General features: G+C 37.2%; 1 protein-coding gene across 1 annotated transcript in view; it reads left to right on the top strand.

Moving 5' to 3' along the window:
- Positions 1-21041, top strand: part of BUB1 (BUB1 mitotic checkpoint serine/threonine kinase) — a 40396-nt gene that overhangs the window by 13057 nt on the left and 6298 nt on the right. The window contains exons 5-16 of the mRNA XM_058165083.1: positions 645-688; positions 3993-4075; positions 5499-5551; positions 6199-6395; positions 7876-8033; positions 9281-9690; positions 11160-11212; positions 12220-12342; positions 14671-14763; positions 16463-16544; positions 17496-17580; positions 20447-20627. Coding sequence (XP_058021066.1) covers positions 645-688; positions 3993-4075; positions 5499-5551; positions 6199-6395; positions 7876-8033; positions 9281-9690; positions 11160-11212; positions 12220-12342; positions 14671-14763; positions 16463-16544; positions 17496-17580; positions 20447-20627 — 1562 coding nt within the window. The remainder of the gene's footprint in view (positions 1-644; positions 689-3992; positions 4076-5498; positions 5552-6198; positions 6396-7875; positions 8034-9280; positions 9691-11159; positions 11213-12219; positions 12343-14670; positions 14764-16462; positions 16545-17495; positions 17581-20446; positions 20628-21041) is intronic.

Below are 21041 nucleotides of genomic sequence, written 5' to 3'. Positions count from 1 at the left end.
GGCACTTGCTGTCTCCTGTGCTGGCCATGCCCACCCCCTTACTAGGGCTTATTTTTAGGTAGGGCTTATATTAGATGCACACTTAAAAATCAGGCTAGGTCTTATTTTCGGGGACAACAGTATGACTGGTTGGTTGACAACTCCAAATTTATGATAACTTGGAAAGCACTTCTGACCATCATAATACGTTGTGCTTCCTTCTCCCTGAAGTAACATGGCCACTTTTCAGGCACTTGGCAACTGGTTGAATTTATGATTTGTTGCAGTATCCCATAAACACAAAAGTGCAATGTGTGGTATTTTTTTCGTGGTTTCTGAGGAAAAAAGTCTACGTGGGGGCTTTTTAAAGTATTTGCTTAACATTTCTGTAATTTGCTTGATGACCATCATAAAAGTAGTAAAAAAAAAATCAGGTCTGGTCAAGTTGATCCCTTGACTTATGATTGCGACTTACAACCAAATATGGGTCCCAATTGTGGTCATGAGGCAAGTTACCTGTACTTGTAAGCTGCCTTTTAACACTCCTAAAATAAATTTTTTATTTTTCTTCTAGTTCTTAAATTAAATCTTGTTTAATGGAGAAAAATTGAGTTTCTTCTGTTAGATTTCCAGCATTTGTTAATACATTTTCACATTAATTTTAGGTTGTTACAGAATAGTTTGCCACAAAATGAAATTTCAACTCCAGGTGGGTCTGATTCCATAAATGTATGCCATGTAATGTAATAATTTGATTTAAAAAAAAATACTTGCTATTTCTCAGCGTTCAGGGAACCATACTTTCTTCAAGACTGCCATCAAATTGTGTTATTTTAAACACTGAAGGGGGGGGTGTTCACCAACTTTCTTTGGACTTTGAGATTTCTCAAACTGGAGTGTTGGATTTAGAGAACTTGTGTGATCTCTTGTAAGGGAAGAAAATGTTTGTATAATGGTATCAAAAACTTGATGTGTACAAATACTTCAGCAACATATGGCTGCTTCCTTCTCCAAAATATATTCTGACTGTAACAGTTCAATTCTGTTTTTAAACTCTACATCTGAAAAATATGAAATGCATTTGCTTTCATATTGTGTGTGCACTCAGAAACCATAGACGTTCATTAACTTTTAATTGGCAAGTGAAGATTACAGTTAAACCTTATGTTAGCATGTTGATTGACTCCGATATTTGTATGGGTAAAGTGAGACTACTGTGTGTGAAGTAGGTAGGGCTGCACACATTATTGCTGATAGGTTTTGAAAGCCAAGAAGGATTATAGTAAACAGGAGCTAAGAGAAAAGGTGGAAGGAATTTATGAGCATTAGACCGGGGATTAGCATGGTAGCGGGGATGGGGGGGGGGATGCACTGGCCAGATACCTGAAGGATTGTCATAAAGAACAAAACAAGATTTGTTTCTGTGTCCAAAAAGACAAAACTTGATCTAATAGCATGATGTTAACAGAATAAGATATTTCAGCTCAATGTTAGGAAAAAAAGTCTTGGTAATTATTTATTTTACTCTGTTGTTGAGATTTATAAATGAATAAGCCATATAATTCTTCATGATGCTTTACTGTGGATTTCAAACATTGAGCTAAGTGAGCTAAATCTCCTGCAAGGTCACCACTCTGATATTGGGGATTAAAAAAGAGATGAGAACTGGACAGGACCAGATATTTTGAGCAGAGAGGAAAGCACATCTAAATGAGAGTATGCCAAAAGAGGGGAACAAATGGGAGCTGGGCAGAAAGGAAAAAAAAAATTGTGGGAGCTTAATGTATGAGAATAGAGATGAGATTTAACGTATAAGATGCACTGCATTCATAGAAGGTAACTTTTCTTCCTTCAATATTGCAGTGCGGAGCAGGCTGCCTGGGAAACCGGGAGAGCGTTTAAGAAGGCGTTAGGGCTAGGCAGACTTTTTAGACTGGTAGACTTGCATATTTCACCCTTTTGCTTCATTTCACTCAGCTCAGAAACACACAGATCTTCCAGACTTTAGGGGGCACAGGAAGGATCAGAGCTTTGGGAATTTTTCTTGCACGAGTTTCCTTAAATTATTTGTATAGGACATTAAGAGTTACAGTAATTCAGCTCCTCCAATATTAATATTCTATTTTTAAAAAAGTAACTGTAATCCTGGCATTGTTATGCTTCTCTTGTAGACAGACATTATATTGTGTCCACTTTATTTATCTTCCATTCAATTGTATCCTGTTCTTAGAATTTGTCTCTGAGGTTTTCTTGGCATATATTATAATTTGTTTCATAGATTATACTTCTACAAAATTGATTTTTCCTTTCTGCCCAGTTCCTATTTGTTTCCCTTTCTCTTGGCATCCTCTTATTTGGATTTACTTTCCTATCTGCTTAAAATATCTGTTCCTGTCCATTTCTCACACCTAGTTTTAATCCCCAGCATCAGACTGGTGACCTTGTAGGTGATTTAGCTCACTTAGCTCAGTGTCTGAAATCCATAGTAAAGCATCTTGAAGTATTATCCGGCTCCTTCATTTATAAATCTCAACAACAGGACAAAATAATTACCAAGATGTTTTTCCTAACGTACTGAAATAGCTTATTCTACCGGTATTAGCATGGAACATTGAGTTATATATAGCATAGAGTTATTCTATTAATTCCATGATATTGGATCAGGTTTTGCCTTCTTGGGCACAGAGTGGTTTGCCATTATCTTTTCCTAGAGAGAAAGTGACTGGCCCAAGGTCTTGCAGCTAGCTTTGTGTCTAAAGTGGGATTAGAACTCATATTCACAGGGACTCCGACTCCTTGTGTGATGTCTGAATATGAGGTTTCTATCCTAATGCCTTTACCACTAGACCACACTGATTCTCCATTGTGCCCACTTGACAATTTTAAGCCTGGTGGACTTCAACTCCCAGAATTACCCAGCAAAGCTGGCTGGGGAATTCTGGGAGTTGAAGTCCATCAGGCTTAACGTTGTCAAGTGTGAAACCCCTGCACTAGACAACTGTTTTTTGTCTGTTTTTGACTGCTTCCTGCTTCAGCATGTAATTCAAGTAGTCCTCGACTTACAACAGTTCATTAAGTGAGCATTCAAAGTTACAATGGCGCTGAAAAAGGGGCTATTGCCATTTTTCACATTTACACCTTTGTCGTATCCCCATGATTATGTGATCAAAATTTAGATGCTTGGAAGTTGGTGCATACTTATGACCATTGCTGTGTCTCAAGGTCATTTGATCACTTTTTTCAATATTTTGATGAGCAAAGCCAAGGGGGGAAGAGGGAAGTCAGATTCACTTAACTGTGTTACTAACTTATCAAGTGCAGTGATTCATTTAACAACTGTGGCAAGAAAAGTTGTAAAATAGGGCAAAAATCACTTTTAACAAATGTCTCAATATAATGAGATTGCAATCTAAATCTCTCGTTTAAAAGATTTAAAATGTTCTCTTTTGTGTTGGCCTAACTTGAAAATGTGAACATAAAGAAACATAGATTCTTCTCTAAAATCTAGTTTAGCTCTTTGTAATATTCCTTGGGGAATAGGCCTTACCTGGCTCTCCAGATGCATTGGATAAGAATTGCCTATATCCTCAACCAAAATAGCAAAGCAGGTATGTCAAGTGTAGATGATAGAATTATAGTTAGAACATCTGGAAGGCCTTTTTTTTTTTTACATTTATATCCCGCCCTTCTCCGAAGACTCAGGGCGGCTTACATTGTGTAAGGCAATAGTCTCATTCTATTTGTATATTTATATACAAAGTCAACTTATTGCCCCCCCAACAATCTGGGTCCTCATTTTACCTACCTACCTGAGTCAACCTTGGGCCTGGTGGGACTAGAACCTGCAGTAATTGCAGGCAGCTGTTTTTAATAACAGGCTTCTTACAGCCTGAGCCACACCGCGGCCTTGCATAGGGTAACATTGATTTTGAAATTTCCAGTGTTTTGGTACAGTGTTACTTCTGCTAATTGGTACCCATCTTTATACATCTTAAAAGTATATTTTTCTTTAGTTGGTGTTTTGCAGCAACGTAATCCTCAGCTCTCTAATCAGTTGGCTTCTAAAAATGATTCAGACTGTCCCTACAAGAGTCAGGTAACTAAAAATAGAATCTATTATTAAATATATCATGATATTAAAAAATCCCATTTATACATACATTTTTCTTTGTTAATTGTACAGCTATAGATGGAGATCTGATACGTTTTATGTTTAAACAGTTGTGACTGTGATGTTTTCCTTTTACATTTTAATGGGCATTAAAATATGCCATTATTCAAATAACTACTGTTTGGAATTCTTAGATGGTGTTAAGACTCAGCTTGCCAAAGCATTACCAAATATAACTTTTCCCATTTGCATGTTTAAAAATGTCCTCATCAAGAAAAAAAAATTGGCTGAACATTTATAGCTCTGCCCTATCCAGTGTTCTCACCACATCGCCAGATGGCTCTTTGAAGCCTGCAGGCAGGTTGGGATGCTATTTTGGCCCCACCCAAGTAGCAGTTGCCCACCCTTGGCCTAAAACATCATTATCAATGTTTTTTCTAAGTTTGGATGTCCTGAAAAAGCATGGCTCTTCAAAAGAAACTGCAGCCTTTAAAGAGGAAGGGAAAAGAATTGCAAGTCAAAAGACTTCAGCTAGATTCCTTTAGACTTCATTTTAACACAGATGGAAATCCTTTTCTGAGCTACGTTTTCGAGTGCCCTGCCAGACAGTAAGACAAGGCTAAAGAATGCTGGGGCTTAAATATTCACAGGGACTCCGACTCCTTGTGTGATGCCTCAATATGACTAATGTGGTTTTTGTGTGTGTGATGAAACCCTTGCAAATACTTTGCTGTTTCAGCATACCGAGATCTTCTTTCAGTAAATTCTACTTGCCTGCCACATTTCCCTACCATTTAGAGCTGTGATGGCGAACCTGTGGGACACATGCCAGAGGTGGCATGCAGACCTCTTCGCCAGCTGCTCTGGTTTCTGGTGCGCTGGCCAGCTGGTCTTTGCGGGTATCAGAGCTCTGGAAAACCGCCTGAAAAAGGCCCAAAAATGGCTGAAAAACAGGCTGTTTTCAGACTCTTTTTGGTTTGGAAAATGGTCTGGAAATGGCCCAAAAAACGGCCTGAAAACAGTCTGAAAAATGGGCAAAAGACAGGCATGCACGCGCCAGCCAACTGGCCTTTAGGTTTCCTGCACTCTGGCGCATGCACACTCATGCACGCATGTCCGGTTTGGGCACTCAGTGCTGAAAAGGTTCGCCATCACTGATTTAGAGCACTTTTGGCAGCACTTCCCTTCTTGATTTTTTTAAGAAACTCTGCACCTCCCCAACTCTTGTTTAAATGAACACCTGTATAACAATAACACGTATAGTACAGTAAATGCTTCATTCAATTAGGTTTAGAAAAAAGTATCCAAAGTTTGTCTTCATTCTTTCTGCCTCTATTTTTTTTTTTAAAAAACTTGAAGTCTTTGCTAGACCAGCCCTCATTTTGAACTTTTATCTTATTTTTTTTAGAATTCAAACAGTTCTGAATTATACCCTATGACTTGCGGGAGACAAGAGAATATGTAAGTAATCAGTGTTTGAGGAACACAGTGTTCAGTAATTATAGGTAAAGTCATACTTTCACCACTAGTTCATTTGTATAATCCAGATCTGGAACGTGTGAGGGGACATTTTGCCCATATGTACTTATTTATTCTCTGACTCTGGGGGAGCAGTCCCAATGTTTTAATTGACTTTTAGCTGAGGAAAACAATAAAAGCATGCATTAGGAAGATTTAGCGACGCATTAGGTCCAAAGAAATCAAGATTCTTTTTTAACTCTAACCCCTCCTATAGACACTTCTGAATAAGAGTTAGTTTATTCATTATTGCACTCATTTTGAATTATATTCCCCCTCCAAAAATCTCATATCTGCTCAAGTTTTTAATCTTTCCTACGGAGCATACTAAGCATATTGCCTGTCCCATTTTTAATCATGAGAAAATTACTGTCCAAATCAATAGGTTTAGTGTGTGAATGGGGTTTGGGGCCTTGATTTCCCATGGCTTATGTCCTATAATTTAACTACTGAATTTTGTTTTAATAGCATTTCTCAAAATATTTATATTACGTTATTGATTGGATAGAACATTGCCTGTGCTTAAGCATAATTGCTTGTGTTGTTTCTGGCTCTGCTATAAAGGGCCCTAAATTCCTTTTTCTCCCTAGAGAAAAACCCAAGTACATCACCACCATTTCCAAGTCAGAAGTTGTACCGGTGCCATCAAGTCATGCTGCCCTTGAGCAGAAAGTGATGTATATCAAGGCACTTCTTGATTGTGAAGGTTCTGAACTGTGCTTTGAAGAAGTGAGAGCCAAAGCATATTTGAAGAAGGCAGAATGTTTGAAAAGGCAAAAGGAATTGGGTAATTACTACAGTTTAACTCAGTTTCATGAGTTCGAAATATGGAACATAATACTTTAATGCTTCCACATGTCCTAAGCCAAGATGGGATTTATTTAAATGGGTTTTGTGGTAAGGTTTCAGTCAGTGCTGTAAGTCCTTGACCACATGATTCACTTAACAACTGCAGCAATTCACTTAACAAGCGTGGCAAAAGAGATTGTAAAATGGAACAAACTCAATGAACAAAATTCTTGCTTAGCAATGACAATTTTGGGCTCAATTTTAGTTGTAAGTTGAGAAGTACCTGTGGATGAGCAAAGCATTTCCTGGTTTGGTTTCCTTTTTCACTGCTTTTCATCTCTTGATTGGTTAGCAACTTAAGGTACAAATATAAACCAGGAATAAGTGAAGATGCATTGGAAAACAAGCAATGAAATCAGTAGAGTAATTCATCATAGTTTTGTTTCTAAAAACAAGCCACGGAAATTTCTTGGACTGTTCATTTCTCACTTACTCAAGACGCTCCTAAATAACATTATAACTTAGATTATCTGCAGTTAAGTCTTACAGATTCCAGTGAGAATAAAGTCATCAATAATTACTCATTGATTTCAGTAGAGTGTAAATGCAAGCCCAAATCTATCCTACATACATTTACACCCTTTTAACAGTGATAGGCTAAGATCTCATGCCACACGCAAGGGAGAAGACATTCTGGTCTGTGAAAGGTAGCACAGATGTAAGATCATATATACTTGTCCCCCAAATATGCCAGGTATGCCAATCTGCAACAACTACCGGTATCTTATAGTCTGCTACATTCCTGAATTTGGCATTGCCAATTATCAATGCTTGAATGTCTTCTGCATCAACTATGTTAGAACAAATACACATTCAAAAACTGCATCTGAATGTTATAGTTGGAGGCAACTTGGTCAGCATAGTGCAATGGAGTTTTTACTGAATTCCATAGTAAAGTTAAATAATATCTTTCCCTATTCTTGTACACAAAATGGAAGTGGAACAATTTCCTTTTCTGATTAGGAAAAACACTAGTTTTTAGCTAAATTATCAACTATTTTTCTCAGAGAATCTGTATCCTATATTTTTCCTTGTTGAAATCTTTTCTTTATATAGGAGAATGTTCTGTCCTGTTACAGTAACATAACAATCAGGATTACTGCTCTAAATGCAGTGCTGTTTAGATTTATTATGTTGAAGGCATTGGTCATGTATTCTTTGATTCCTAAAGCCTACTTGCATTGCTTTACCCACTGTTGCTGCAGATGGATGAATGGGTGGATGGATGGATGTAAAATTAATAGACTGATAGATTTCAGGGTATCGATATCAAGTGTTATTTGACATTGTTTTATTTTTCTGCCATGTTGGGGTAGTAAGGGTCAGAGTTACTAAAAATATATTAGCCTTTAATGTTAACGGAGAGGGAGAGAATTATTTTAACAATATAGTTAATGTATGGGTCTTGATACTTTCAGAGAATGAAGACAATGAGTTAATGAAAAAGAAAGAAAGTGACCTCCTTGAGCTACAGAAACTGCAGCAGAAATTGGACCAGCTCTCCCAATCATCATCTTCATGCCAGAAAGATGTGTTACAGCCAATTGCTCACCAGTCCTTGCTAAGCTCAACAGGGGTATATTTGCAATGTGATATATTAGTATGCACGTGGTGTGTGTGTGTTATAAATCCATATTCTCCAGTTGGTACTTCCCAGTTTTGAACTACAGTTCTTATCATCCATAGATAAGAATTGTAGGATGAACTACAGCTCCCAGCACTTCTCATCATTGGCCAAAGTGGCTACAGCTGCTAGGAGATGCTGTCCAGCAACATCTGGACATATTGCTCCTGGAATACTTTGATTGAAAAAAGCCCTTGCCCTAGTATCTATCTATATGCCTCTATGAAGGATGATCAAGAACATCTACTTCATAAATGTCCATTCATAAGCAGAATTTTAACCCTAAGGGACTGAAAAACATTTTCAGGAGCTCTTCTAGAACTATCTAACTTCAAATCTATATATGTACTTTACATGTATGAAGTAATTTTCCTGCCATTTAGTGAACATAGGCAACTACAGTAGTTCTTCTAGATAAAATTCTCTTTTACTGAATAATACTAGCTACCCAAGATATTCCTAACTGTTTAAGTAGAAAAGCTAGGTTATAATCTTGGATTTTCTTTATCAAATAGTGAAATATGGCTGTTCTTTTAATTTAATAAAAATCAGTAGGGATTACTATTTGAATAGACTCCTTAATTATAATGTGTGCTAAAAAAAGGCATTAAAATTGTTTTTTTCTAATGTAACTTTAAATTTATTATTTTTATAATATAATGAAACACTTTTCCAATCTACACCTTCAATACAGGAAGGAATTCACATTTGAATTAGTAAAACCTTTTTCAATCTGTTTCAATTTTAATGCAACTTTTCTTGATCTGCTGGCCTACAGATCTGTTTGACTGTTATGAGATTAGAATTGGCTGGAGTTATAATACAACATAGCAAGTAAGTTGTAAAATATTGATCAAGTATGTTATGCATGTAAGTATGGTTAGTGTTTCTAAAAAATAAAGTGTTGCAGATAAGTTACCAAAATTGCTCTACATTAGAGTAGGAATCCCCAACCTCTGGACTATGGACCATTGGGAATCGGGCTGCTGAAGAGAAGGGTGAGCACATGAAGCTTCATTTGTGTATGTTGCGAAACCATTTCCCCTACTGCTGCTGCCGCCATTGGTCCACGGAATCAAAAAGGTTGGGGACCCCTGCATTAGAGCATGGAAATCAGTAAACGATTAAGTATACAAATGGCAAGAAGTCATTTAAAAATACAAGTATGCAAATTTGTATTTTGTTCTTATTTTAATAAGGGTGATCAATGTGTACAAATGACAACAGCACAATATCGGCCAGAATGGATAGCGTCTTCTGTAACTCAGAGTGCTCCAAACTTGAGGACAGAACATCAAAGTTTATCAGGAGATGCTTTAACTTTCCAGCCTACTGGAAATCACCCACAGAGATCTGCTTTCAAGGAGACTGGAATGTCTTCAACTTCTTTGACAACGATGAGCAAAGTGGCCAATACCAATGAAATTCTTGGACAGCAGTCAGTATTTGATCCTCCGATGACAGCTCTAAGTGAGAAAGCTGCATTTGAAACTCACCCTGATTTTGAAGAATGTGCAAATAGTCTGTGTAGACTTCAAGTCAGCAGTAATGATTCTGTCCAAACATCTCAGAAGTATACTATCTTCCATAATTGCCATGATGGAGAGATGTAAGTAAAAGTTAGATTTCTCAGGTTCAGTTGCTTTTTTTTATCCAAGGATGAACGCTCTGTGGATAGATGGGAATTAGATTTGTTACATCTTGTGGTTGATGTATTGGTTGGATTATATATTATATGAACAATTCATATGGTTTGATTAATGTCAGCTTTGGAAGCCATATTAGGCTGGAAGCTTCCATGCTGCCACTTTCTCATGTGTGGGAAAATAGGAGGGGGGATTTAGTAGAGGGGTTGTCTTTAGACATAATAGCATTCTTCCTGTCGGTCAAGGTCAGGCCGATCCTGCATCTGGAGAAGGAGTGGTTGGAGTGCTGTCTCGAGATGGGAAGGCTGGCGATTGGAGCATGTGATCCACTGCGGAGTCAAGGGATGGTCTTGGGGGTTTTGATTTACTGAGGGAAAACCTGGACCTCTCAGATTTGGGTTTCCCCAGATGTGCCAGTTTACCTATCCTAGTAAATAGAACTTTGAAAGATGCTTGCTTCAGAGTTTTTACTTGGAGTTGGGGTTTTTTTCTGGAACACTGACATTTAATTTTTGTTATATATAAATCTAACTATTGGTATTTGTAGTTTATAACCTAGGTTACTGGTGAACCAGATCACCATAACTTGTTCAACAAACCCTGGTTAAAGAAGCCATAATTTAAAACGTGCAGTGCTGTAGCTGGGGATGTTTAGATAACTGTATCTTAACAAGCTGGGATAGGATGAATTGTTGATCTCTGACATTTGTATTCCTAAGATCTTAATTTATCAAAATTAGTATTAGCAACAATCAACCTGATGCATGTGAACCTATTCTACATTATATGTCACTATATGTGCTAGGAGATCTGCATGAATGAGATTTACTCTATTTGAGGATATTTGAAATCCAATATTAAGCACATTGTTAAAATATTGAAATTATTAAATTTAAGACATCCGAGCTGACATGTAGACATTTGTTTATTTGTTTTATCTATAGGCTACCTGACTCCTAAACAATTCTGGGTAGCTCACAACTAAAACAACTAAAAGAGAAACAGCCAACTAGAAGAGTACAATACCAAACAACAAAACCCCAAAACCAATCGGGTCAAAATAAAACAAGCAAAACAAAAAGGGGACACCACAATCACCTTGTCCCCAAAGCCAAAGATACTTTTAGTTATAACAGATGATTAACAGGGTCTTTTAGAACTTGTATCCCATTCTTGATCAAAGTCAATCTGTGTAATGGGATTGAATACTTCTACATTTTATGTAATGCAGAACGATAACCACTCCCAGCATTTATAGTAAGATCTTATTTGTGGACCACCATGCCACGAATTAAAGCACACTTTCTCTCTGCCTCTCCATCTCCCCCTCCGCCCACTCCATATGTCTGTGACATTTCAGTACAATTTTGTTTCTGTAATAATTAGAAGCACTTTAATATGGGAACATTTTTGTGATGATTTCTCTGGGCAGGCACGTAGATCCTTCAAATCGGAAACAGCAGCATTCCATGGAAATGAGAGACGGTAATATATTTTCTTGCTTTCTTAATATTCTGTGAGTGCTCTAATGGGTTACTAATCCATACTTTAAGGTATAAAGGTATAATTGTCTCTGTGTTAGTCTTTGATAGCCTGTAGTCTGAGATTAAAAATGGTCAAGATCTTTGAAGCACAGTGTCGTGGGGTCAGAAGGGATTTCACAGAAGGTACAGTCCAAATCTCTGCCCAAAGCAGAAATCTTCATAGCATCCCAAGCAAAAACAAACAAACCCCTGCCCAACATTTCTCTGAGGATGCACATCAAGGATTCCAGGAGGCAGGCTGTTTCACTGTTTATTTAAGAAACATGTCCCATATCTCATATTCTAAGCAATTTAAAGCAACCAGTAGTCTTCAGACTCAGTCCCTATTCTAACCCAATACTAGAAGGAGAAGAGCCAGGTCTAGAAAGCTAAAAGGCCCCACCAATCACAGGTGAGAGTCTATTCCAGGGGTCTGCAAACTTGGCTCTTTTAAGACTTGTGGACTTCAACTCCCAGAGTTCCTCAGCCAGCTTTGAAGTCCACAAGTCTTAAAAGAGCCAAGTTTGCAGACCCCTGGTCTATTCTAAAGAGCTGAGGCAGTTACAGAAAAGACATATCTTTAAAGTCATAGCTTTTAACAGAAGGGGCTTAAAGCCCACCTACTCTATCTGACCCAGTGGGAAGGAAAGGTGAAAAACTCAGACATATGGCATGTAGGGCTTTGATAACCAGCATGTTGAATTATAATGGAAATTCTGGTCACCATTATGGTTGTAAGTTGAGGACTACCTGCACAACTTAAATACATCCATTTTGGGAGCTATCTTTTTTAAAAGGGGGTCATATCAAGCCAAAATTCAAAGAAACTTCCTTTTTCTTCTCTTTCTTCCATTGTTATTGTTGTATCAAATGCGCATTAGGAATAATAATAATAATCTGTAGCAGTTCCTATGAATTTAAACCTTTGTGTGCTTCTGTTAAATTCTCATATTGCATTTTTGGTACCAGATAACAGAAATATGTCAGGCTTTTTTGATCAACGTCATATGATTCTAAATGCATCAAGCATAATACAAGCAACCCCATCTAAAGTACAGCCTTCTCCTACTGTTCACACAAAAGAAGCCTTGGGTAAGTATAAAGTCTGTTTTTTTAAAAAAAAAAAACCAAACCAAACCAAACCTGGGGGATATTTTTATAGACTCTTAGATTTAGTTTTATAGACATTTAACATTGATAAGTATGCTTGAAGAAACCCTTTCAGGTGAATAAGTAGCTGCCTTACAATGCACACAATGGGACATTCAGGGAAAGAAGTCTGGAAGTGGTGATTAGGTAGATTAGAAAGGACACGTATGTTTATAAAGTTTTATGCAATCGTTTCGGTAAAAGATGGCCGTACTTCATTGCAATATCCATAAATACAATTTGTGCCTGTAAGCAACTCATTCATAATTCACGAGTAATATCAAGTCTTCAATTTACAGAATAATTGGGCCATAAATTTATTTTTCCAATGTTGAAGGACTAGTCTCACTAGACTCATAGCAATAAAAGGACATGGAGAATTCACTTCTGCTATCTAGCGATTTCCTAATATTACTAGTATGTCCATCTAATGTATATATTTCAGAAGAATAGGAACATCCAAAAGCATTAAACCCAGTCTCAAAGTCTAATGTAAATAATTCTTCACAGAATATACCAATGTTAGAATATACATGTTTGTTTTATTTTTTTCTGTTTAATTAAAAGCAAAACATTAAAAATAATCAGAACAAGCAACTTCTTTGTCCCAAAAAGCTATAAAGTTCTTCTTGTTATTTCTTAGTAGATCTTATCAGAAAATGTAGCTAAACATTTTGTTCTCCTACTCCATATTTGTTAACATCTGTTAGCTAGTACCGAGTTGCAAAAGAAAGGGTAGATTGGAAGTGATAATTTTGTGTGCACTTTGTTAGTGTTCCACAGCTAACATACTAAATAAGTTTAATAAAGATGCCAATATTTATGTATATACCTATAGTTTCAAAATATATCTCGATTGAACTAATAAGGAAACTGATTATCCAATTAATAAAAAGCACACTTATAATCCATAAATACATTTAAATGACAAAACCTAATAAAAATGTAAGTTAATTAACCAGTTTTTATTTTTTTAAAAAGCCATATATTTACCACATGAAAAATATGGTCTATATTTTTCAGCTGGAAAAGTAGGTTTAGCTAGTAAGCTATTTTTACCTGCACATTACTTCCATGTAGATTGCAATTAAGACAATTAAAATATCCTAAAATAGCAAATGTCACTATAAAGTAACTTTAAGATGCAATGGTGTGGCTAACGAGAAAGATCTTATTTCCTGAAAGTGAAAAGAGAGGCTGACAAGAATACATTCCGTCTAGTACACTGGTGCCAAACTCGCTGCGTCACATTGCCGTCATGTGATGTATTGCAATGGTTTTTTCCCTTCGTGGAGCTGAGGTAGGCATGGCCTGCGTGTGACGCATCTGGGCCGTCAGTTTGACACTCCTAATCTGGTAGAAGCAATTAATTACAATTTTATGTTAGCTTCTTGAATCACAATAATAAGCTATATTATTCAGGAAAACATGGACTTAAATAGTTTATATGTAACTTTGTCTCTTCATTTCTCCTATCTCTGACTGCACTTTATTTTAGTACTGGCGGTCCTTAACTTACAACTATTTATTTAACAATTGTGCAGAATTAAAAATGGCCTCGGACCGTCACAAAACATTGCACCAACACCCCCACGTGATTGCAGTCCTGGTGTTTGGCAACCTGTTCAGACTTACAACTGGTTGCCAAGTGCTCCAGAATCATGTGATCACAATCACATTATAGTTTAGGGCAGAGGTGTCAAACTCGATGTCATTGAGGGCACATCAGGGTTGTGTTTGACTTTGAGGTGGGGTGGGTGTGCCAGGGTGGGTATGGCCAGCTTGACATCACTCATGTTGGGGTTGCCTGTGGTGGTCCGAGTGCTCTGCTGGCAAAAGCGGGCTCCCAAGTTCCATTTTTGGCTGCGACGGCCTCTTGCAACCCTCTGTCAGCAAAAATGGCACCTCGTTTTTGCTGTTAGAAGGTTGCAGGAGGCCGTTGCAGCCGAAAATGGAGCTCGGAAGCCTTTTTTCTGGCAGAGGCACCATGGGCCGATCTTTTGCTGTTCCAGGGTGGCCCTGTGGGCTGGATTTGGCCTGCGGTCCTTGAGTTTGACACCCCTGGTTTAGGGCAACATGAGCTCAGCCTGCATGTAAACCTACTGAGAACTCCTATTAGGATTAAAGCACAACTTTGGATTTGGATCTTCATAAATTGAAACCAAAAAGTTTAAATACTTCCAATGGTTTTACTTCCTAAATGTTCTTGGATTTTTATTTTTATTTTACTTTACCTGTCCTTTACTTTGAATTTTTCTTTGACTTACCGAGGTTTCATCATGGACATGTTTCAAGTGACTTCTCTAAAAGATACCACTATACTTTCAGAAGATGAAGATGGTGAGGTTTTCTTCAGAAACAAAGGTAAATATCATTACGTACAAATGATAAATTATCTTCTCATTGGTCTTCCTCAGTTTGGGAATCTCCAGATGGTTTGGGACTATAGCTTCCATTATGCTGGTAGGATAGCTGCTAAGTGAAACTGGAGAGACCTCATCATAAATTTGGAACCTCAAGTTCTGGAAAAGCTTAAGAATTTGTCTTGGATTATAAGATTTGTTAGGCAGACATAATTGGAATAATATCTGCCAAAGTGATTTCAAGATGCTAAAGCTGAAGGATCTAAAACAATAGATGAGAGTTCTTTTCCCCCCTATCTCATTATTGTTAAAATATAAATTTATTCTGAGCAGTGTAAGGCACTTCCTTGTGAACTACAGAACAGATCCAATAAAGATACATCTCATAATCTTTATATTATCAAAAGTAAGAATTAATTTTAGATATAGCTGAGGATTTTTAATAAGTAGGAATCAGATACCATAATATTAGCAAGGGTATGTTTTTGTCTGTTTAGTTTCTTGTAGAGACAAACCTTTGGGATATATACATGACTACTGCTGGCTTTTTTAGAGAGAATTAAAAATGCCTGTGATGAGAAAATTATATTCTAACTTAATCAGAATATCTGTTTACGTTTATATTTTGAAGTGAAGGATACTTATTTAGTTGCTGGCTTGTGCTTATATGCCATTCCAATCATATGCAATGGATTAGCTAACATTCCTTCATGCTCTACCAAAATTAAAGCAATGAAAAATAAAACAAGAATTGGACAAAAGGATCAGGGACAACAATCAATAAACAACCAAATATTTCCACTGAAGGAAAGAATAAATTCTAATCAGACTCTAAAGTTCTGATCTTAAAGGCTTGGTAGACTTTTAATTGGACGAGAGGGACAACCTAACACTGGGAGATGCTATTGTAGAGGAGAGAACAGCAGCAGGGAATGTCATCCTTCATGGTACCTGATAGAAACAGTTCTTAAAGAGTAGAGTTCTGGTGGACGTTCTCTATGCCAAAACTTAGGGAGCATGCAAGTACTAATGGGAGAAGGTGGTCTTGAATATACCAGGCCCTGAATTGTGGGGCTTGGATATCCAACCTTTTTGCTTGCCTGAGTTGTACTTAGTGAAGAGTTATCTTGGGCCGCATATAAAATATATAATACAATTAATGTACAGTATATGAATAATAAACTTCCTTTATTTTTACATTTTTTATTATAACTTGTGGAGTTGTATTAGTAGCTGTCTAGGATCCATGCAGTCCTTCAGCTGCAGATTGTACATGCTTAATGTAGGGTTTTAAATATCACAACAAGCATTTTCTATCACCCAAAAAAGCCAACTATAAACACTGTCCAATTTTAATTATAGATAGGTCATGCTCCCCCACTGGCTTGCAGTTTCAGTATCCTCTTGGATCCACCGCTATTGTTTGACTATCAGGGAGCTGGTGAGATCAAGGAGAGTTTTTCACAGATCTGTGTACCAGTTTGGATAATTCTTGTATCAGGAGATTCTCACAATTACCTATGTGATTTCAACTGCAGCTTGGTTTACAGCTTGTAGACCACTTAGAAGCACTTCGGAGGGTTCAGGAGGCAATAGCTCAAGCAATTACAAGATATATACATTTTGTCTATGTGAGACTTCAGACAGAGGCAGGGAAAATGTAAGCCTATCACATCTTTCCTTTTCGGTTTTCCTTTTAGATCCAGGTGAAGCTGTCAGCATTAAGCCTAGTGTTCCTGCTGCATTATCTGCTTTTACAATTTTTGAAGATGAGAATATGGAGTAAGTTGAAAATCATCAGATAGCCTTGTAAAGTATGCAATTACCACGAAGAATGCTCTTTACAATTGAGATTAGTTTGTATTAGATTGCACTCTAAGCCTACTTGTACATTCTGTAATGAAAACTGTTACTAACACATCTAGTCTCTATGCTGTTGAATGAAGATTTCAGTTTCTCATTAATCATTTTTATCAGTCCCCCTTTTCTTCACTTTCTTGCATCACAAACTATGGAAAAACTCACCCTTTGATTCTTGAAAGAGCAAATGGGTACTGTACTTGTCCTATATTATGTATTGTTATAGCTAGCAGATTTTGGCTCATCTTGAAAAAGCTATGAAAGGACAAACAGTGATTGGATGGGAAATCCTACCTAACTACTTAAGAAACTGAGAATGTAGACTAGACTGAGAAGCTAAAAAAGAAAATCCTGAAAAAAGGCAATGATGGCTCATTATGCTTATTGTGAAGAAAACAATATTCTTGTACTCAAGAATGTTGATTACAATTTCCCTGTAATCACCAGTTATTTGCACAGGAATTTTAGGTAATCTGGGATCCCTCCAAATGTTTTGGGCAGCCCTTGTAATCTCATCTCATTTGGTACATGAGAATCCAAAACATCTTGAGGACTTAAAAATGGTAAAGGTTCCCCTTGCACATATGTGCTAGTCGTTCCCAACTCTACGGGGTGGTGCTCATCTCCGTTTCAAAGCCGAAAAGCCAGTGCTGTCCAAAGACGTCTCCGTGGTCATGTGGCCAGCATGACTAAACACCAAAGGCACACGGAATGCTGTTACCTTCCCACCAAAGGTGGTCCCTATTTTTCTACTTGCATTTTTAACGTGCTTTCGAACTGCTAGGTTGGCAGAAGCTGGGACAAGTAATGGGCGCTCACCCCGTTATGCGGCACTGGGGATTTGAACTGTGAATGTTCTTCCTTGATTTTTAGGGTCCTGCAGTCAGTCCCAAAGTCGACATCTATCAAAGTACTTGGTGAACGTCCCAGAGACACTTTGACTGTTTCTAAACCAAGAGTAAGCAAACTGCCTTTATTTTTTTTTGTTTATATATATTTAATCAAATAAATCAGAATTAGAAAAATAAAATATTAAAAAGAATAACAAAAAAGAAAAATGCAATGAACATTTTAAAATTATTATTCTTAGTCTTATAAAGAAAATTTTAAAAACCAAGCAAACATGTATGTAAAAATGTAAAGAGATGATTGATGCTGATGTTGTGGAGATTGAAAAGAAAGAAATTAGTAAATGGGAATGTAGGGTTTTAACATAAATGGGAAAAGACAAAGGGGGACAAAAAGGGATAGATTCGATTAAAGATCCGAATTGGGGATGGAGGGTTAGGTTAGAATTTTTCAAGAGAAATGCAATTAGGGAAATTAAAAAAGAAAAATGCAAAAAATAAATTTGTATGTACAGTATGTGTGCGTGTACATATACACATATAAACACAAACCCACATCCTGGTAGTCTTCAATTTACAACCGTAATTGGGATTGATATAATGGTTTGATAGTCACAAGTTGAGATACCCACATGATTGGGCCCACTGTTTTTACTGTGGTTGTTAAGCAAATCACATGTTTGTATTCCATCCATTCTTTGGAATGGTTATTTTTGCTGGAAACCAGCAAAAAATACCGGAACCAGCAGAGAATGTCACAGATAGTAATCACATGACTGGGATGGTGCAACCAGTTCTAAATGTGAGTTGCCAAGTGGCCCAATTGTAATCATCTGGCCATGAGGTAATTAGGGTCATAATTTTGTCTTTTCAGTTTGAAGAACTAATCCGGTGGCAATAGCAAAAGCATGGAGAATCTGTTTCCATGTCCAATAATTATTTATTCCTTCATTCAATTTCTATAGCCACCCAGCTTAACCAAGTTGGCTCTTGGTTTACCTAGGAGATTTTGAAGGGCTTTAGTTGGTTTGTGTGCTACAGCGATGCCATGTGGTTATAATGGTCTGTTAGTTGTTTCTCAGATGTTTTGAAGTATGGCAATATTATCCTATATCGTATAAAGCATAATCTGAGTGTAGCAAGATTTTTTGTATTAATGTTAAAGGTAAAGGTTCCCCTCACACATACGTACTAGTCGTTGCTGACTCTAGGGGGCGGTGCTCATCTCCGTTTCAAAGCCGAAGAGCCAGTGCTGTCCAAAGATGTCTCTGTGGTCATGTGGCCGGCATGACTCAATGCCAAAGGCATTTATAAGGCAGCTACCTTATAAAGGATGGAAGGCTGAGTCAACCTTGGGCCTGGTGGGACTCGAGCCTGCAGTAATTGCAAGCAGCTGCTGTTAATAACAAACTGTCTTACCAGTCTGAGCCACCAGAGGCCCTTGACATTGAGATCAAATACTATGCATTACGCAATAATTCAAGATTCAGAAAATCCAAATAACTCTCTTTGAACGATGGTGGCGAAGTGGTTAAAAGGCAGTACTGCAGGCTACTTCTGCTGACAGAAGTAATTTGGTAGAGCGAATCTCACCAGGCTCAAGTTAACTCAGCCTTCCACCCTTTCGAGATGGGTAAAATGAGGACCCAGATTGTTGGGGGCAATATGCTGACTCTGTAAACCGCTTAGAGAGGGCTGTAAAGCACTGTGAAGTGGTGTATAAGTCTAAGAGCTATTGCTATTGCTATTTAACTGACAATTGTATCATTTTTTGTTTATTTATTATTTACATTTCTATACCGCCCTTCTCCGAAGACTCAGGGCGGTTTACAGCCAAGTTAAAAAGACATATACAAAAATTAAAACACAATATTTGAAATTTAAAAATCTGAAACCATAAGGCTAAAGATAACTTTAGAATTAAAGAACCCCATAAAAATTTACAAAACACTGTACTGAATATTTGAACATATTTTGAAATATATGTATAGGAATTTCACACATATTACAAATTATTCTGGAATTATATTCAGGTGAAGAATGCTTATCTTACCCTAAGAGTAAGATTAAACAATTCCCACCTATCAATATCCAGAACGCTTTACTTGAGTATATCTTAATTCAGGGTAGGGATTTGAAAAATACTGCTTGGTATAAGAATACCTATGTAATTGATTAATTTACTACATATATGCTGCGTAGATGAGGGCATACTATAGAGACAAAACTGGTTGTCCTGGTAGGTCATTGGGACCTTGATAAAGGAATGTCTTCTCGTCTTTTTAGATCTCTTTCGAATGAAATTTCAAAAAGCACATATTTCCCCTTTTATGTAGGAAAAAGGATGCGCCTTATAGAATAATTAAGATCACAGTGTTGAATTTGATCGGGGAGACTGAGATTCACACCTTCACTTGTCTAGTGCTCGCTGGAGGGTTGCAAGCCAAATGCTCTTTTTCAGCACAATCCACCTGTTGGAGTCATTGTGGGGATAAAATTAGAGGGGACTCCAATATTAGCCATCTTTTAAAGTGTTTTTTATTCAAAGTTTTACAAAGAACATAGACACTAACACAACTTGATAAAAAGAGAGAAAAGCGAGAAAAGAAAAAGACAGAAGAACGACAAAAATCAAGAAAGAAAAAGAAATAGATACTTGTGATTTCTTTTAAGCAAATATAAATACACTTACAAAATTATCTTTTACTCTATGATTACAAAAGAAAGCGCATTCTTTTACGTTATCCAGCTTTTTACTAATCATCAAAACCGCAACTCATAAATCATAAATTTTCTAGTTAATGCAAAAAGTCGTATGTGGTCATCCATAAATGGAAATATTGTTTGTTCTCTAAGCAAAGAAATTAATTTAGCCATCTTTGCATCTTTTTTTCCACCTCTGACCATATATTCAGTCATCTTGCATGTTTAGAGAAGAAAAAAGTTGTTGATGACGATTCCGGTTTTCCCCTTTAGGACGAAAGCCAGCCAGCAGAGGGCCTGACAAGTGACTATACGGTATGGGCTAACCCATGTAACCAAACTTTTGCTCCATGTCTGAAAAGCCCTGAAGGTTTCATTCAAGCTGCTCACCTTGCCTCCTCCACACCGTTCAATACTATTTCAGTGCCTTTAGCCCAAGAGATGCAAGCTAAAGGTAAAATATTACATCAGGAAATACTTTTGCTGTAATGTGGGACAATACATAATTGTAATGCTTTTCTTATACTAAAGTGGATGAAGAGGTAATCCACATAGCGTCTGAGAATAGTTTACGGGTAGTCCTTGACTTACAACCATTCATTTAGCAACTGTTTGAAATTACAACAATGCTGAAAACAGTGATTTGTGAACAGCCCTTGCACTTATGAGTGTCATGGCATCCTTGAAGTCATGTGATTAAAATTGGGGCAATTGGCATGTATTTACACCAGTTGAGTGTCCCGAGGTCATATGGCGATTTGCTACTTTTCCAGCTGGCTTCTGACAAGCACAGTCAATGAGTGGAGCTGGATTCACTTAATGACCGCTTAGTAATGGAAGGTCTCCATCTCTACTAGTAATTATAGTA

The sequence above is a fragment of the Ahaetulla prasina genome, chromosome 1, assembly GCF_028640845.1.
Source record: "Ahaetulla prasina isolate Xishuangbanna chromosome 1, ASM2864084v1, whole genome shotgun sequence".
Classification (NCBI taxonomy): Eukaryota; Metazoa; Chordata; class Lepidosauria; order Squamata; family Colubridae; genus Ahaetulla; species Ahaetulla prasina.
The sequence above is the reverse complement of the archived record's forward strand: the minus strand, read 5'-3'. Positions and strand labels throughout refer to the sequence as shown.